The 14391-nt window shown below is 33.1% G+C and overlaps 1 protein-coding gene and 1 long non-coding RNA gene across 7 annotated transcripts; one reads left to right on the forward strand and one right to left on the reverse strand.

Annotated features, from left to right (window-relative positions):
* The first annotated feature begins 174 nt into the window (after positions 1-174).
* On the forward strand, positions 175-13529 carry LOC143242382 (dynein axonemal heavy chain 12-like). Of its 5 annotated transcripts, XM_076485739.1 has the most exons (5): positions 180-295; positions 836-938; positions 4335-4494; positions 12483-12765; positions 13236-13529. In XM_076485739.1, the coding sequence occupies exons 4-5, from the start codon at positions 12535-12537 to the stop codon at positions 13503-13505; spliced, it is 501 nt and encodes a 166-aa protein (XP_076341854.1). In that variant the 5' UTR covers positions 180-295; positions 836-938; positions 4335-4494; positions 12483-12534; the 3' UTR covers positions 13506-13529. The 5 variants fall into 5 exon arrangements, with proteins under 5 accessions (XP_076341855.1, XP_076341854.1, XP_076341856.1 ...); XM_076485741.1 differs by lacking the exon at positions 4335-4494; XM_076485740.1 differs by lacking the exons at positions 836-938; positions 4335-4494 and having other exon boundaries at positions 175-295.
* LOC143242385 (uncharacterized) lies at positions 9231-10987 on the reverse strand. Of its 2 annotated transcripts, none has more exons than XR_013022592.1 (2): positions 10848-10987; positions 9231-9734 (listed from the first exon to the last, which is right to left on the reverse strand). It is a non-coding gene; the product is annotated as an uncharacterized LOC143242385 (long non-coding RNA). The 2 variants fall into 2 exon arrangements; XR_013022593.1 differs by lacking the exon at positions 10848-10987 and adding an exon at positions 10579-10837.
* Positions 13530-14391: the final 862 nt, after the last annotated feature.

Here is a 14391-nt window from a genome sequence, read left to right on the forward strand (position 1 = left end):
AACCTTGTTTGTTTTGTTGTTAAATACAAAGATACACAATGCATCATCTGCCCACCTTGGGTATCGAAACCTGATTTTTAACAGAAAAAGCACTCAGACACTCACCGCTTAGCTTGTGGGTGAAAATAGCTCTCGTGTTCCTTCCATAATTCGACTTTTATTTCAGACGAATCAGCAAGAGAGCAGAGAGAGAACAGACACGTACTTCACAACTTCGTATCTATCTTACTCCAGTAAGTGGACCCATACTGTTTGCTTTAAGTGAAATCTGTGAGTCAGAAAATGCAACAGAGAAGTAAGTAAAGTGAAATTTTGATGCTGTTGCTAGATTATTAGCGTTTTAACATTATCAGTCATATGTCACCCATAACCCGTTGTGGGTTCTCTAATTTTATATTAACTAAGTCCTCCGCTTTTCTATACCTTTGCAAAACTTCCGGTTTATCTGCCAATTAGAATTTCTTAAGCTTTCGCATTTACCCTTGATTTTTTATTTATGGCTAAACATGAATAGTCTATTTACGTTTTAGAAAACCTTGATTCAAAAAATCACGTTTGAGGTCAATAAATCCAGATAATGTTTCAAAAAGTTATAACGAATATAACACAGTGTAAAGGTCTTAAATGCTCGCTGTGTAATCTCCTAATGTTGATATTAAATTAGAATGCATTTCACTTCACATTCAAAAGACTGTTTTCATATATTAATATATCCATCATTTTATGAAAAACAATTCTGTCAAATGGAAAATTCCTAGATTAAAAATGACTTTGGGTAAGTTTTATGTTAAAATTTCTTAATTGTAATTGATTTTCTTTACAAAATGTTTTCCAGGTATTCTGTATAAGAAATTCTCACTTACTTACAAGCCTCCCCCCGTGGCACAGAGGCATGTCTGCGGACTTATAACGTTACAATCCGGATTTCAATACCTGTGGTGGGTAGAGTATAAGTAGCCCGTTGTGTAGCTTTGTGTTTAATTACAATCAAACAAAATCACTTACACTTTATTGTTTAATATTTTTATAGGTTTGAAGTCCATATGTCCTGATGGTTTTTCAAAACAATTACACTGTGTAACATAAATTTTGTTCCTGGATAATGAGTGTTATTTTTTAATTGCTTATGTTGTAAAAGTATAGAAAATGGTCATTATTCCATTCAAACTTTGCTTTTGTGACCTGGATAATGAAATTTAGAAATTAACCTATTTCCTATGAAAAACAGGCAAATTTGCACGTGTTCATTTACACAATGCCTGAATAAAATAACATATGAATCAAGATTTCCATGTATTTATACTAAAGTTATACAAAAATGTTTAGAAGTGAGTAGTTTTTCGAGATTTGCAACTGTAATGTAAATCACTTTCACGTAACAGCCTCCAAATATAGTCTTCCATCATGTTTTCGTTATACGCTTCTTAGTAGTGGCGTTCAAAGTCCAGTATATCTTGGTGGAAGCGCTCGCCTTCCTCCTCTAAAGATGCTCCCATGTTCTTCTTAAATTTATCACGGTGAGCGTTAAGGATATGGACTTTCAGGGGCATCCTGCAGCCCATTTTACCGTAGTTCTTCACCAGAGTCTCAACCAGTTCTACATGAGTTTGAACCTTGTGATTGCCCAAGAAACCTTGAATCACTGCGACAAATCTGCTCCAAGCTTTATTTTCTTCCTACTGGGCTTCTTGAGGAATTCTGCGCACTCGAGGATCTTTATTTGTGGTCCAACGAAAACACCAGCTTTGACCTTTGCCTAAAACAGCTTAGGGAAGAAGTCTCGAAGGTACTTGAAGGCTGCAGATTCCTTATCAGGAGCTATGACAATTTGTTTCATCAGATCCAATTTTATGTGCAATGGTGGAAAGAGATCGATTATTATTCCCGTTATGGAGCAGCACAGCTTTTAGGCTTCTACAACATTCTAGAAAGTTCTTGAATATTCTTGTAAGTTCGTGAAAATTCTCTATCAGTTACTCAGCGCTGAATCTACCTGGAATGTTCTGGAAAATGGATAAATTGGAAAATTTCATTACCCAAGCCATAAAAACAAAGTTTGAAGAGAAAAATAGGTCTTTTTCATCTACTTTAGGCATAAGCGATTGGGAAATAACGCTTTCTTCTCAGAAACAAGAAAAAGTAAAAGTTACAGGCAATGAGAATAATGAACAAATTTTTCTTGGTGATTTTCAATCGCAAAGAATTCGTCCAACCACATTTCAGTTTAATAGTTATATTAAATTAGATGAGGCTGTGTGTTTTCTCGCAGCTAATTTTTTACGTAACTGGACGCAGATTGTGAGCAATACATGAAAAGTGTAGCTTGCTTGCGCACAGAATGAACAATGAGCCTTGGTTATATGTTAAACTCACGCATAAAGAAATAAGAATAATGAAGAAAAATCGAGAAAAAAAATTCTTGTAATTCTAAAATAGAGATCCATTACGAGCAAGTATTTTTATTTTTATATTCGTCCCGGCGGCAGTTTCTGTGCAGTACAGAAAATTTATATACTTATACAAAATCGTCTGGTATTTGTAACCAATTTCTGTGGTAAGTTCCACTTTATCACTGCTTTACACACGTTTTGACAGAGAAAGTGTCCATCATGATAATATTAATTGTTTCTTCTTGAGTGTGAAAATCAAAATACAAAAAACTCAAATACATTACCAATTGCACGATATTAGGAAAACAAAAACGTGCTGAAGTACATTCAGTGGTCTAGTGTATTTTTTACAGAAAACATTATTGCAATAAATATGTTCTTCTACTTTTTTACGTTGGGAAGAATACTTCAGAAGAAGGGAATGCGCTTACAAACACTTTCAGGAGGTCAGTGAAATCTCTAAAGGAAAACATTTCAGAAACATGATGAGCTGTTATTTTTATTACCACACGAAAGTAGGCGCTATTTGAATATTTATAATGTTTCTGTCAAACAAGCAACAACAACAAAAGAATCGTTGATTATCTTCAAAGTTCTCTCCTCTCTTCAAAACATAACACAATAGTTACACTGTCACAATCAATGATTTACCCTATTCTGGGATATCGAGTTACGTGGCAGTTGTGGGTTATGACAAAGCAAACAACCCGGACACTGGTGAAACACGTCTGTGAGGAAAGTCTTAGCGGCAAGCAACTTTAAAAGAAAAAGAAACTGAGAAGGACACATTAAATATCTTTCTGTACAAATCTGAGAAACAGGTGCTGGGTATTTTCGTAAAATGAAAAAATTATACATCTGACGATGATAGAGTTGAGGATATTCTGCTCCATCCATTCACAAACCTTTCAGAAGAATGTAAGTTTGCAGTCAGAACCGAAACGATACAAGTAATAGAGGGAGTTGTTAAGCAAAGCAAAAACAACCATACACACAAAATAGATTCCATTCTACATGACACAGTCACTTCCACAACAGAAACACTGCTTCATTCATGCAGGTAGAATACTACGACTATTTATCACAATAATTTATATAAACTTCATCTCTTCATTCTCCTGTTTCTGGACCTGCAACACTACTCATTCCAGTATTGGGTTTATATTAGATGTGGAATAGAACTTTTGAAAGTTAAGCCCTTCCTGGAGGCTCAGCAGTAAGTCTGAGCGTTTATAACACTAAAATTGTGTTTTGAAACAGTTCATTATGTAATTATCTGCATAATAGCAAACAAAACTGCGATAAAGAAAGAGAAGTTATTAAATTAATCTAAAAACAATAAAGTAAACTCGACAGTATCTGAGTAACACAAATATTTCATAAAATGTAATTCCAGTAATAATTATTATTCAGCCTCCAGTACTTTCGATATAGTAAATTCTGCACTACAGCATTTAATATTACGGCGCCCGGCCTGGCCAAGCGTGTTAAGGCGTGCGACTCGTAATCTGAGGGTCGCGTGTTCGTATCCCCGTCGTGAAAAACAACGGCCCTTTCGGCCGTGGGGCTATTCGTTGGTAAAAGAGTAGCCCAAGAGTTGGTGGTGGGTGGTGATGACTAGCTGCCTTCCCTGTAGTCTTACACTGCTAAAGTGGGGACGGCTAGCGCAGATAGCCCTCGAGTAGCTTTGTGCGAAATTCAAAACAAACTTAATATTACGAGAAATTTTTTAAATTATATTAATTTGGGAAACAATTAGTTTACTCATTTATTTAATTAGTTTTTAGGAAAAGTTTGCTTCCTTATTATAAGATGTTTAATTTTTCTTTTAGAAAATTTGATAAAATATAAATTATCTTGCTTTCGAAAGTTATAATGAAATATGTAATTATATTTCGAAATAACTGTTCGTATAGTAATAATATTTTCTAATTGTATCCATAGAGAAAACTTACTTCAGAAGTTTATTTATTCAAAATGACTTATCTTAACGTCAAGACCAATCGTTTTTCTGCCCAACTTGAACAGCACAAGTTTATGTTCCAAACAGTTAACCTTCCTTAAGAAAAATGGTGTATCCCTTCGAAGCTTAGTGACGTCATTCGTAAGTAACCGTACAATGAAGTTTTCCTTCATTTTGTCGAATACTATTGTGTAGCATATTATAATAACCTATATTTTTAATGATGTAATATTTTGTTAGCTGAAGGGCAAATTTAATTCTAATTTGATATCAAATTTATGTTCTAGCATATTAAAAAGGTAATTATAAATATGAGGTAATGTTGAAGAGTTGAGAAAGTTAAAAGATAGTGTTTGTTTGTTTTGAAGTTCGCGCAAAGCTACACGAGGACTATCTGCGATTGCCGTCCCTAATTTAGCAGTATAAGATTAGAGGAAAGGCAGCTAGTTGTCATCACTACCAACCGTCAACTCTTGTTTTACTCTTACCAACGAATAGTGTGATTGGTCGTCACATTATAACGTCCCCACGACTGAAAGGGCGAGCATGTTTGGTATGACGGGAATTCGAACCCGCGACCTTCAGACTACGAGTCAAGTACCTTAACCGCCGGGCATGAAAAGATAGATATGATGATAGAAGTTTATTTCTAGTTAGAAACTGAATGAATGGGTTAACTATTTAACTATTTAGTTAACTCTTCCTTTCCTATTATCTAATTTACCTGTCTCAGTCTCATGATCTAGGGTGTACTTGACAGTTCTAGGAGAACATTTCAATTCTGAAGCAATTTGCTATAGAGTCCAATCAGCACAACGTAAAGTTTTTGTACGAACTCTCTGCTCTAGTGACAATTCTCTAAGCTTTTTGGGCAATGAAAATAAAACTTAATATAATGTGTTAAACACTCTCTGTATGAAGGTTTATTTGTGAAGTTTTATGAAATTTATTTCTAACATACACCGGTACCATATGTTAGTTCCTTACTAACTTCTTTCTATACAGTTAACACACTGCATTGGGCACCATGACAGTTATTTCAGATCTTAAATTTAATCACTATGTTCATTCAAGCAAAACCCTTATGATATGTCCTTGGTACAAGTTTATGGAAATTCAAAAGAATGACAAGTATTCTCATACTGATTCATCGGTTGTCAACAGTAAAGTATTACCATGTTGTTTTAGGTATAAAATATTTGAGTTTTCTTACGTGGTGACATGGAAGAATTAGCCCCACAAAATGGAAAGAATGACAAAATATTTTCTTGTCTTAATACTTTTGTGTTTGTGTTTTCTTATAGCAAAGCTACATCGGACTATCTGTTGAGTCCATCGAGGGGAATGGAACCCCTGATTTTAGCATTGTAAATTCGTAGACTTTCCACTGTAACAGCGGGAGACAACACTTTTGTTCAGTACTGTAATTGAATACTTGTTACATATGATTTTGGTTTGGTTTGTTTTAAATTTCACGCAAAGCTACTCGAGGGCTATCTGCACTAGCCATCCCTAATTTAGCAGTGCAAAAATAGAGGAAAAGCAGCTAGTCACCACCAACCACCGCCAACTGTTGGGCTACTCTTTTATTAACGAATAGTGTGATTGGTCGTCACATTATAACGTCCCCGCGACTGAAAGGGCGAGATGTTTGGTGTGATGGGAATTCGAACCCGCGACCTTCAGACTACGAGTCAAGTACCTTAACCGCCGGGCATGAAAAGATAGTTATGATGATAGAAGTTTATTTCTAGTTAGAAAGTGAATGAATGGGTTAACTATTACAAGTATATTGATTTAATTTTACATAATTTTTAGAAATATTAATTGCTGGAAGATGAACGTAGGTCTACCACACTTTGTTATAGTAATAGTATATAGTCTAACTTAGAAGTATTTCAAAATTAGAGTTGAAAGGTATGACTTCTTGTGAAGCCCAAGAGTTGGCAGCGGGTGGTGATGACTAGCTGCCTTCCCTCTAGTCTTACTCTGCTAAGTTAAGGACGGCTAACGCAGATATCCCTCGTGAAATTCAAAACAAATAATGCTTGTGAAGTATAATGAAAATAAAACTTATAATTTCTATATTTAACACGTTTTATAGTTTAGTAACAATTATTTACAAACGTTGACGTCTTGCTGAGCTGGCTTTTTTTAATCATGTTGATAAAGTGTACAGAGCAGATAACACTAAGTATAGGAAATATACAAAAAGCACAAGTAGTCGTTCAAGAATATCAAACTTCGTAGATGATGAGAATTTCGTAACATGTCAGAAATTCGAGGGGGGCGTTAGGATTATTTTAAATTGTTTGCTCGATAAAACTGTACCCAGTTTAAAATCGTTATCTAGGTTTGGAGAAATTGTTTAATATAATCGCTCTTCTGGTCTTTGAGCCTGAAATGTGAATAATCGGGTTTCGATACCCTTGGCTAACAAATAACCTACTGTGCAGTTTTGTGTTTAAAAATAAGAAGGAAACAAATTAAGATAATCTGAAATTAACTGTCAACTTAGTCTTCGAAATCTGCACTAAATTGTTGTTGTATAAGTTGCCAACATAATTACGAATATTTAGAATTACGTTGTTTTCATTTAGCATAAATTATAATTTTAACCAGGAGCCTTTGTAATCATATTTTTAGGAAATAAATTTTCAGTTACTTCTAAAATTGCATTAAACAAATAACAACAACCAGTGTAAATAAACAAATAATAATGAGTTGTAATCAACATATGACACAAGAAGTTCATTTGACTGTTTTGAGAAAAAAATCAAAGAGAAAAACAACATTGTGTGGTAGCTCGCTTTTTTGTAAGAAAATTTAAATAAAGATTATGCTGTTGCTGGAACATTGTGAAGGTAACAGGAAGAAACACTGCTTTTTAAGATTATATTTCCAGAAGTTTGTCTGTCTAGAGAACAGTTAAAGCTGTTTTTTCTTTGATTGTAACTTTTATTTTCATACAGCTATTATCAGTGCAGGAAATCCCTATTTTTCAATATGTTCCATTTAAAGGGCACAAAAATTCAGAAAACTGTCAGGAAAAGTGGGAGAACGAATAAAGAGCTTCTTGGGCTCTTAAGCGTGCCCTAAACTCTGGCCTCAGTATGCACGACTTTGATGTGTATTCCCTCACTTTACTTGGTCAAATGAACCTTGCCCCCACTTTTAATTTGCCTTTACTCCTCTGAGAATGTTATTTATCAAAACCTATCAGCGTAGAAATAAAAAATTTTAAACATTTAACAAATTCCTCACTTAAAATTCGGCCAATTTATAAAATGAAGTTTACATTGACAAATTATTTACGAAAGAGCTGTAAAATTATATTTCATGACGGGTATTAGTTTGAAGATGGCCTGAGAAAGTCGAAACGTTGTTCTCTGCTTTACTTGTGTTAATACTAATACCAGCCATCTTGACATATATTTTTTACTTCAAGTGGGTTTGTCGTCATCACGAAAAGGTGTAAATATTTTACATTGTGTAAAATTCCAAAATGAAAAAAAAATGTATTTAAATATGTATTGAATATGTTTTAACGTGTATATAAAAGTTCATCTCTTATGTTTATCGGTTTTAAGTGCTATCATATTCCTTAAAACATTCAACAAGATGAATAAACCTCTTAGGATAGCGTTTTCCAGACAGTGGCGAGGGCGGGCCGGCCTTTTGGCGGAAAATAAAAAAATAACGGAGGAAGAAAAATACTTCATTACAGAATATTTAAAATCAAGAAATACCAAAGACTGTATGGAATTGATGGTAAACAATTATAAAAAACACAGCACACTATACTTATCACAGTTTATTAACTGTACAATTGATCAATGGATGTATAATGTCTTAAATTCACAGTCTTATATATCAATATCAAAGGTGCACTTGCTTCCAAGAAACATGAAATTGAAGAAATTAGTCATAGTCAAACCAATTACATGTCATGTTGACCTGAAATAGTTTTATCTTTGACCCAATCTCTAAGAAAAAATATTTATTGCGGCGCCACCTTCCTCGAATGTAGTGTTGACCCGAAATATTTTATCTTTGACCCAATCTCTAACAGGTAATCTGTATTACCGCACCACCTTTTTTGGAATGTAGTGTTGACCTGAGACAGGTTTATCTTTGACCCAATTTCTGATAGAAAATCTTTATTGTGGCGCCACTTTCTTGAATGTAATGTTGTCCACATTAACTCCCTCATAAAATACTCTGATTCTTATATTAGATTTCGCGATCGTGCCAAATGGTCAAGATGCGGTTAGATTTTTGAGATAGAAATGTTTCTGAAGTTTGTCAAAAAAACAAACCAAAAACGAATTATAGAAATAGCCGACTTTTCCCAGTGTTGTAAAAAAAACATACACCTAAATTTCTTTAAGCTTTCGTAAGTAAACAGAAGATAAACATATTCTGTGAAATAAAATGCGCATGTCCGAGGTTGTGTCGTGCGTGTGCAACCACTGTTATTGATATTAAAACTCTCTTCTGAGCTATCGTGGTTTCTCGGTAGACAATCAATTCACTTTTTCGGTTTCGATCATTTTCTTCTTGACGAATAACTTTCTCCTGTACGTAACTAAACATCCTTTCTTGTCCTTTAGGAGCAGGAACTGTGAATAACGTCATCCGTGACCGAAGCAATTTTCAATATAATTTCACATTCTAAATATTGCTATTTTAAACAGTAGCGTGAGACGTGTGAAACACACATGTTGCACATAAACCATTAAAGATATTTATCGGATTTCCGGTGTCAAAACGTACTCTACCGTCTTGTATAAGAATAAAGAAAACTGTGCCAGTGTATGAGATTGATGATTTAAGTTTTATCGTATAAATAACACAAATGACATCAGAAAACAAAGTTTTGATATACATGCAATTTATTTACAATTTAATGCAATATAAATGTAAACAAAACACACCGTATCTAAAGAAGAATTCTCTTCCAACATTTGTCTTTACTTAAGTACATTTTTACTCTTATATGGCTCGCTCGTTCTCTCTGGGCAGGACGTGATTTAGCACTTAGCGTGTTGGATTGTGGATTCGTGGTTCGCATCCCATTGCAGAAACAAATCGCGCAAGCACTTTGTGGTTTTCAGTATACCGTAAGAGTGATGGTCAAATGATGTAATCATAATAGTCCAAGAGTTGGTAGTCAAGTGATTTGATTATAATAGTCTGAAAGCAGATGGTCAAATGATGTAATCATAATAGTCTAAAAGCTGGCGCCCTTGTGATTTGATTATAATAGTCTAAAAGCTGACGGTCAAGTGACGTAATTATAATAGTCCGAGAGTTGACGGTGGGTGTTATTGAGCAGCTTCCTTCCCTCTAGTGTATCAGTTGAAATCTAGGGGCGGTTGCTGTTACGTAAATATTCGAAACAAATAAACTAGTGTTTATTTACTTTAAAATTTTCATTCACCCTAACTAGTGATTCAAATTATTATTAAAGGATTATGACAAGTACATACTTAAACACAAATCTGTTAAAAAACTGAAGTTGTATCCAATACATCTAGGTGAATATTCACTATTTTTCAATGATGCACACATTTATAACAGTAAGTACTAATTCATAAACTGAAGTTTTCATTAACTTTAAAGAATTTTCCTTTGAGTTAATCAAATAACTTTAGTGTACTCTTTGTTACAATCATTTCAAGAATTTTTTTCTGTTGATAATTTGACAGCACACTTAAAAAAAACAACTGACAACCAACGTATATTGACACTGATAAAAACAATATAGATGACAAATTTTGAACTAAAGAAAGGAAGGTTAAGATAAATTTCCTCTGAACAAAATTTAGTTCAAGATCTTTATTAAAAACATAGCTTCTTTTTCACTAAATCTACTTAACAATGATTTAAAAAGTGATGACCAGTGTAAAAATTAAAAACTTTAATTCCTGATTTATCATTATTTTAAAACACTGGAACTTAATATTGTGGAGACACTAAAACAGTTCAAAGAGTAAACATTATCTTGTTTGTTTGTTTAGTTATTTTGTAAAAAGCTACACCATGGGTGTCAAAACCTGATTTTTACCAGCATAAGTCCAGAGACATACCATTATATCACTGGGGGGCTAACATTTCTTATGTAAATGTATGCTGAAATTTGATATTAATGCTAATCATAGAACAGTTGAGATACTTAATTTTATTATTGCTAACAGGTAAAAAATCACTCGAAATATTCACCTCGACAGGAAAAGAATGCTTTAGGTATGTGATCTTAATACTGTCAACAGGTAAAGAACACTTCAGATACTCAGTTATAGGCTGGTGCTACACAGAACATTTGTTATTATAAAAAACAATGTATTCAAATTAACAACTAAAATAAAAGGAAATACTGGAGCCAGTTATAAAAAGTTCATAAGGCATACTTCTGATACAATCTTACTTCTTCTTACATAATAGCTTTCCTCTATTTGTGCTGCTTTATATATACAAATATTTTCACTCACCACTAGTATTGAGGGTCCAAATTCACTTGTTTCCCAAGGGTATTACTGTGTTGTAGCATGCAAATGAGCACGTGACAACTCTCCACCAATAGGAGTGTGACACACCCTACTAGTGTAGCTGACTTTCTCTTTACTGAAATTAACATGATTCAGCACTCACTTATGCACATGTATAAAGTTTTTGCTTCTTCCTGTGATTCATACTTCACTTTTTATCATAACATTTTCTGTTAACTTTACTTAGTTTGTGGAGGGCTTTTGATAATTTTTCCTTTCCTTATTATGAGTTTGCAAGTTCATGTGATTGTTACTTCACCTAGTATAGATTCAAAGGATTTTATTCCTATTAATGCTATGTTGGCATTAAAACTAAAGGTTCTTTCTCTAAAGTGCTGCTGTTATAAATATTTTATTTAGTGTCAGCAATTGTCCAGAGGGGATGTTTTAGCATGAATAACTGGATTATCTCTGACTTTTTTACTTAAAAATTATTCTCATCTACTCACTTCTGAGATATTAATTTTGAGGAAATATTTTTTTGTCTTGTGTATGATATGTCATTTTCAAATTGTTGCCACGGAAGTTTCCATTTCAGCTGTATTGTGAGATAGGAGTATACTAATTAAACAACTTTAGAAGCCTCTTCAATGTGGTATTGTTATACAGTTAGCTTTGTTGATAGAATTTCAGTTAGAAAAATAACAATTTTGTATAAACCATTACTGATGTTCCTGTGATGCCCGTCTTTCATAATGCATATCTTCATCTGACAGTGATTACTATTGGTATGTATTTGACTCAAAAGGTAGTACAGTAGTGAAATGATATCAATCCTGTGCTGAGACAGCTCTTGGAAACCAGCAATAAACTCCAGTTTTACTAGCACAAGCAAATAAAAGTAGTGATACATTCCACCTGAAAATGATGCCAGTTTGGCACAGTTTAACCTTTTAGCTAATAATTTGTACCCATTGTGCAGTTTGATATGCTTGATAGACTGAAACAATAAAAATAATGTGTCTTTATCAAGGACTTGACAACCATGAGATGAAAGCAAAATGTCACTGAGCCTACAGCTCCTTTGTATTGAATCTTTTGAATCTACCACACATTGAATCATATTGTATTATCTACAACTATATATGAGTGAGGTTAATAAGGTTTAATAAATGAAATAATGTGTTGCCATAAGTTAGCAACCATTATATCAGTTTTCAGTCATGTTTTCTAACTGTCTTATGTAAAGTAACCTTCATCCCTCTTATTCTTGAAGGACAAATTTGAAAATGGTTTTCTCAGTTTAAAATGTTTAGTTATAGAGTAAAATGTAGAGGTGTATATGCATATACGAACATGACATGCAGAAGTTAGGTAAAGCACATTTCTTGACAGCTCATTTATTAAGTGGTTGAAATACTACTTTATTTCTTTAATATTACCATCTGTAAAAAATGATATCAGAACATATTCTAAGTCAAACTGAAAAATGTATATATATATATAGACATGCATACTAAAATGTATATTATAAATGATAGTTTAATTTGAAATTTGGTCTTAAAATGACTTAAAATAAGGAAAACATTTTGTTACTTTAAGAAGTGAGACAGCAATTATGCCACCTTTTAATTTTAGGATGAAAAAATGATAACTTCTGTGATAAGCTCATCTCTGACATTCTCTGGCTATGAATATTTGGGAAACACTGTTTGGCTTGTTATTACTCCTCTCACTGATCGCTGCTACCGTACCCTCTTTGGGACATTGCATCTTCATTTGGGGGGTGCTCCTGAAGGACCAGCCAGGCACTGGGAAGACTGAAACCACAAAGGACTTGGCCAAAGCTGTTGCAAAGCAGTGTGTTGTTTTTAATTGTTCAGATGGCCTGGACTATATTGCTTTAGGAAAGTTTTTCAAGGTAATGTATCCTCTGCTCCTCATGAAATAAACAATTTCTCACTGTAACAAATATCGTTTCTACTGTATGGTAATGAGGTTAAAGATATCCACTAAAGTCACAATACAAAAATACAAGTGAAGTATTAATACTAAATGAATTGTCAGCAATACACTAGTTATGCTTTTTAAAAATGTTTGTATTAGAATCTAGTACGTACCACTTTTGAACAGTTTGTATTTTCAGTTTACAGTTGATTGTAAATAATTTGTAATTTATTATGATCTTTAATTCATTAATATATGTATATATTGTCTTTTATAAGAAATGACATTCACAAATGTAAGGTGTTGCAATATCATCAGTAACAATTTGCTTAATTTAAGATGTGATGAAAGCAAAATTGATGGCTAACTTATATCAGAAGTTTTCTATAGATATTAATAATTTTTATAGAATAATTTGAACAGAGCTTAATGTTTTATTCCAAGGGTCTTGCTTCCTGTGGTGCCTGGTCCTGTTTTGATTTAGAAGTTCTATCTGTAGTAGCTCAGCAGATCTTAACTATCCAACGAGGAATTCTTACAAAAGTTGTAACTCTTCTATTTGAAGGAACAGAAATTAAATTAAATCCAACATGTTCTGTATTTATCACCATGAATGAATGTATGACTAACAACTCATGTTCTCGTTTAATAACTTTCTTTATCCATATAACAGTTTCACTTAACTGCTGTTTAAGAATGTCTAAACAGATTTGAAACCAATAAAATATTTAATATACTTTACAATCATGTTTCCAAGTCATTGGTATGTGCTTCGTATAGTATGTTCCATTCTTTTTTCAGTTTAGTTTTACTAACTTTTTTATTATAATGTCTGTAATATATTTAATGTATAATGTATATAAGTTATGTTGTATAAAATTGTTAACTTAAATAGTATTCCGCAAACTATATTTGCCGTATATAAGCCGGTCTGAAAAGTAACACGCATTCAGCAATAGACATTACATACATATAGTGTGGTTGTAATACTATTATGATAAACACTTCTACTTGTTGAGAATCTCTGTGGAACTATACAGAAAATGTAACGGTTAACAATGTAATAGGTCTAACACTAATGTCTCATGTTAAGTGTAAATGTATGTTCTAAGGTTTGTCGGGTTTCATTTTATTCACTTTTTATGATTATACTACATTATTAGCTTGATATCTTGTGTAGAAATAACCTAGATCTTATGGCATATTGTCGACATTAGGGCTGTTAATAAGTAAAAATCCTATTCTGAATTAGCTGTACTAATCCCGAGATTTATTATCTAATTCTGATCACCATTGGTTTATTAGATCAGAAGTTAATGAATATAATGAACTGTTTGTCTTTTAACAGTTTTGATGAATCAGTTTAGTTTCAAAAACAAATATTCTGTAATTCATATAAAATCACATCTAATAATGATTTCTGACTATAGATGGTGGTAAAGATTTAATAGCGAACTTTTATTTATCAGACGGTCACTGCTTTCATTTGTTGAAATGAAAATAGGTCGTTAGATGTCACAGTATCTCGTAAAAAATTGTATCATGAAAGAAAGCTTCTTCAGTCGCCAGTCACACATCATATCCCATAAACGTATTTTGA

This window comes from Tachypleus tridentatus, unplaced genomic scaffold (genome assembly GCF_004210375.1).
Source record: "Tachypleus tridentatus isolate NWPU-2018 unplaced genomic scaffold, ASM421037v1 Hic_cluster_2, whole genome shotgun sequence".
Classification (NCBI taxonomy): Eukaryota; Metazoa; Arthropoda; class Merostomata; order Xiphosura; family Limulidae; genus Tachypleus; species Tachypleus tridentatus.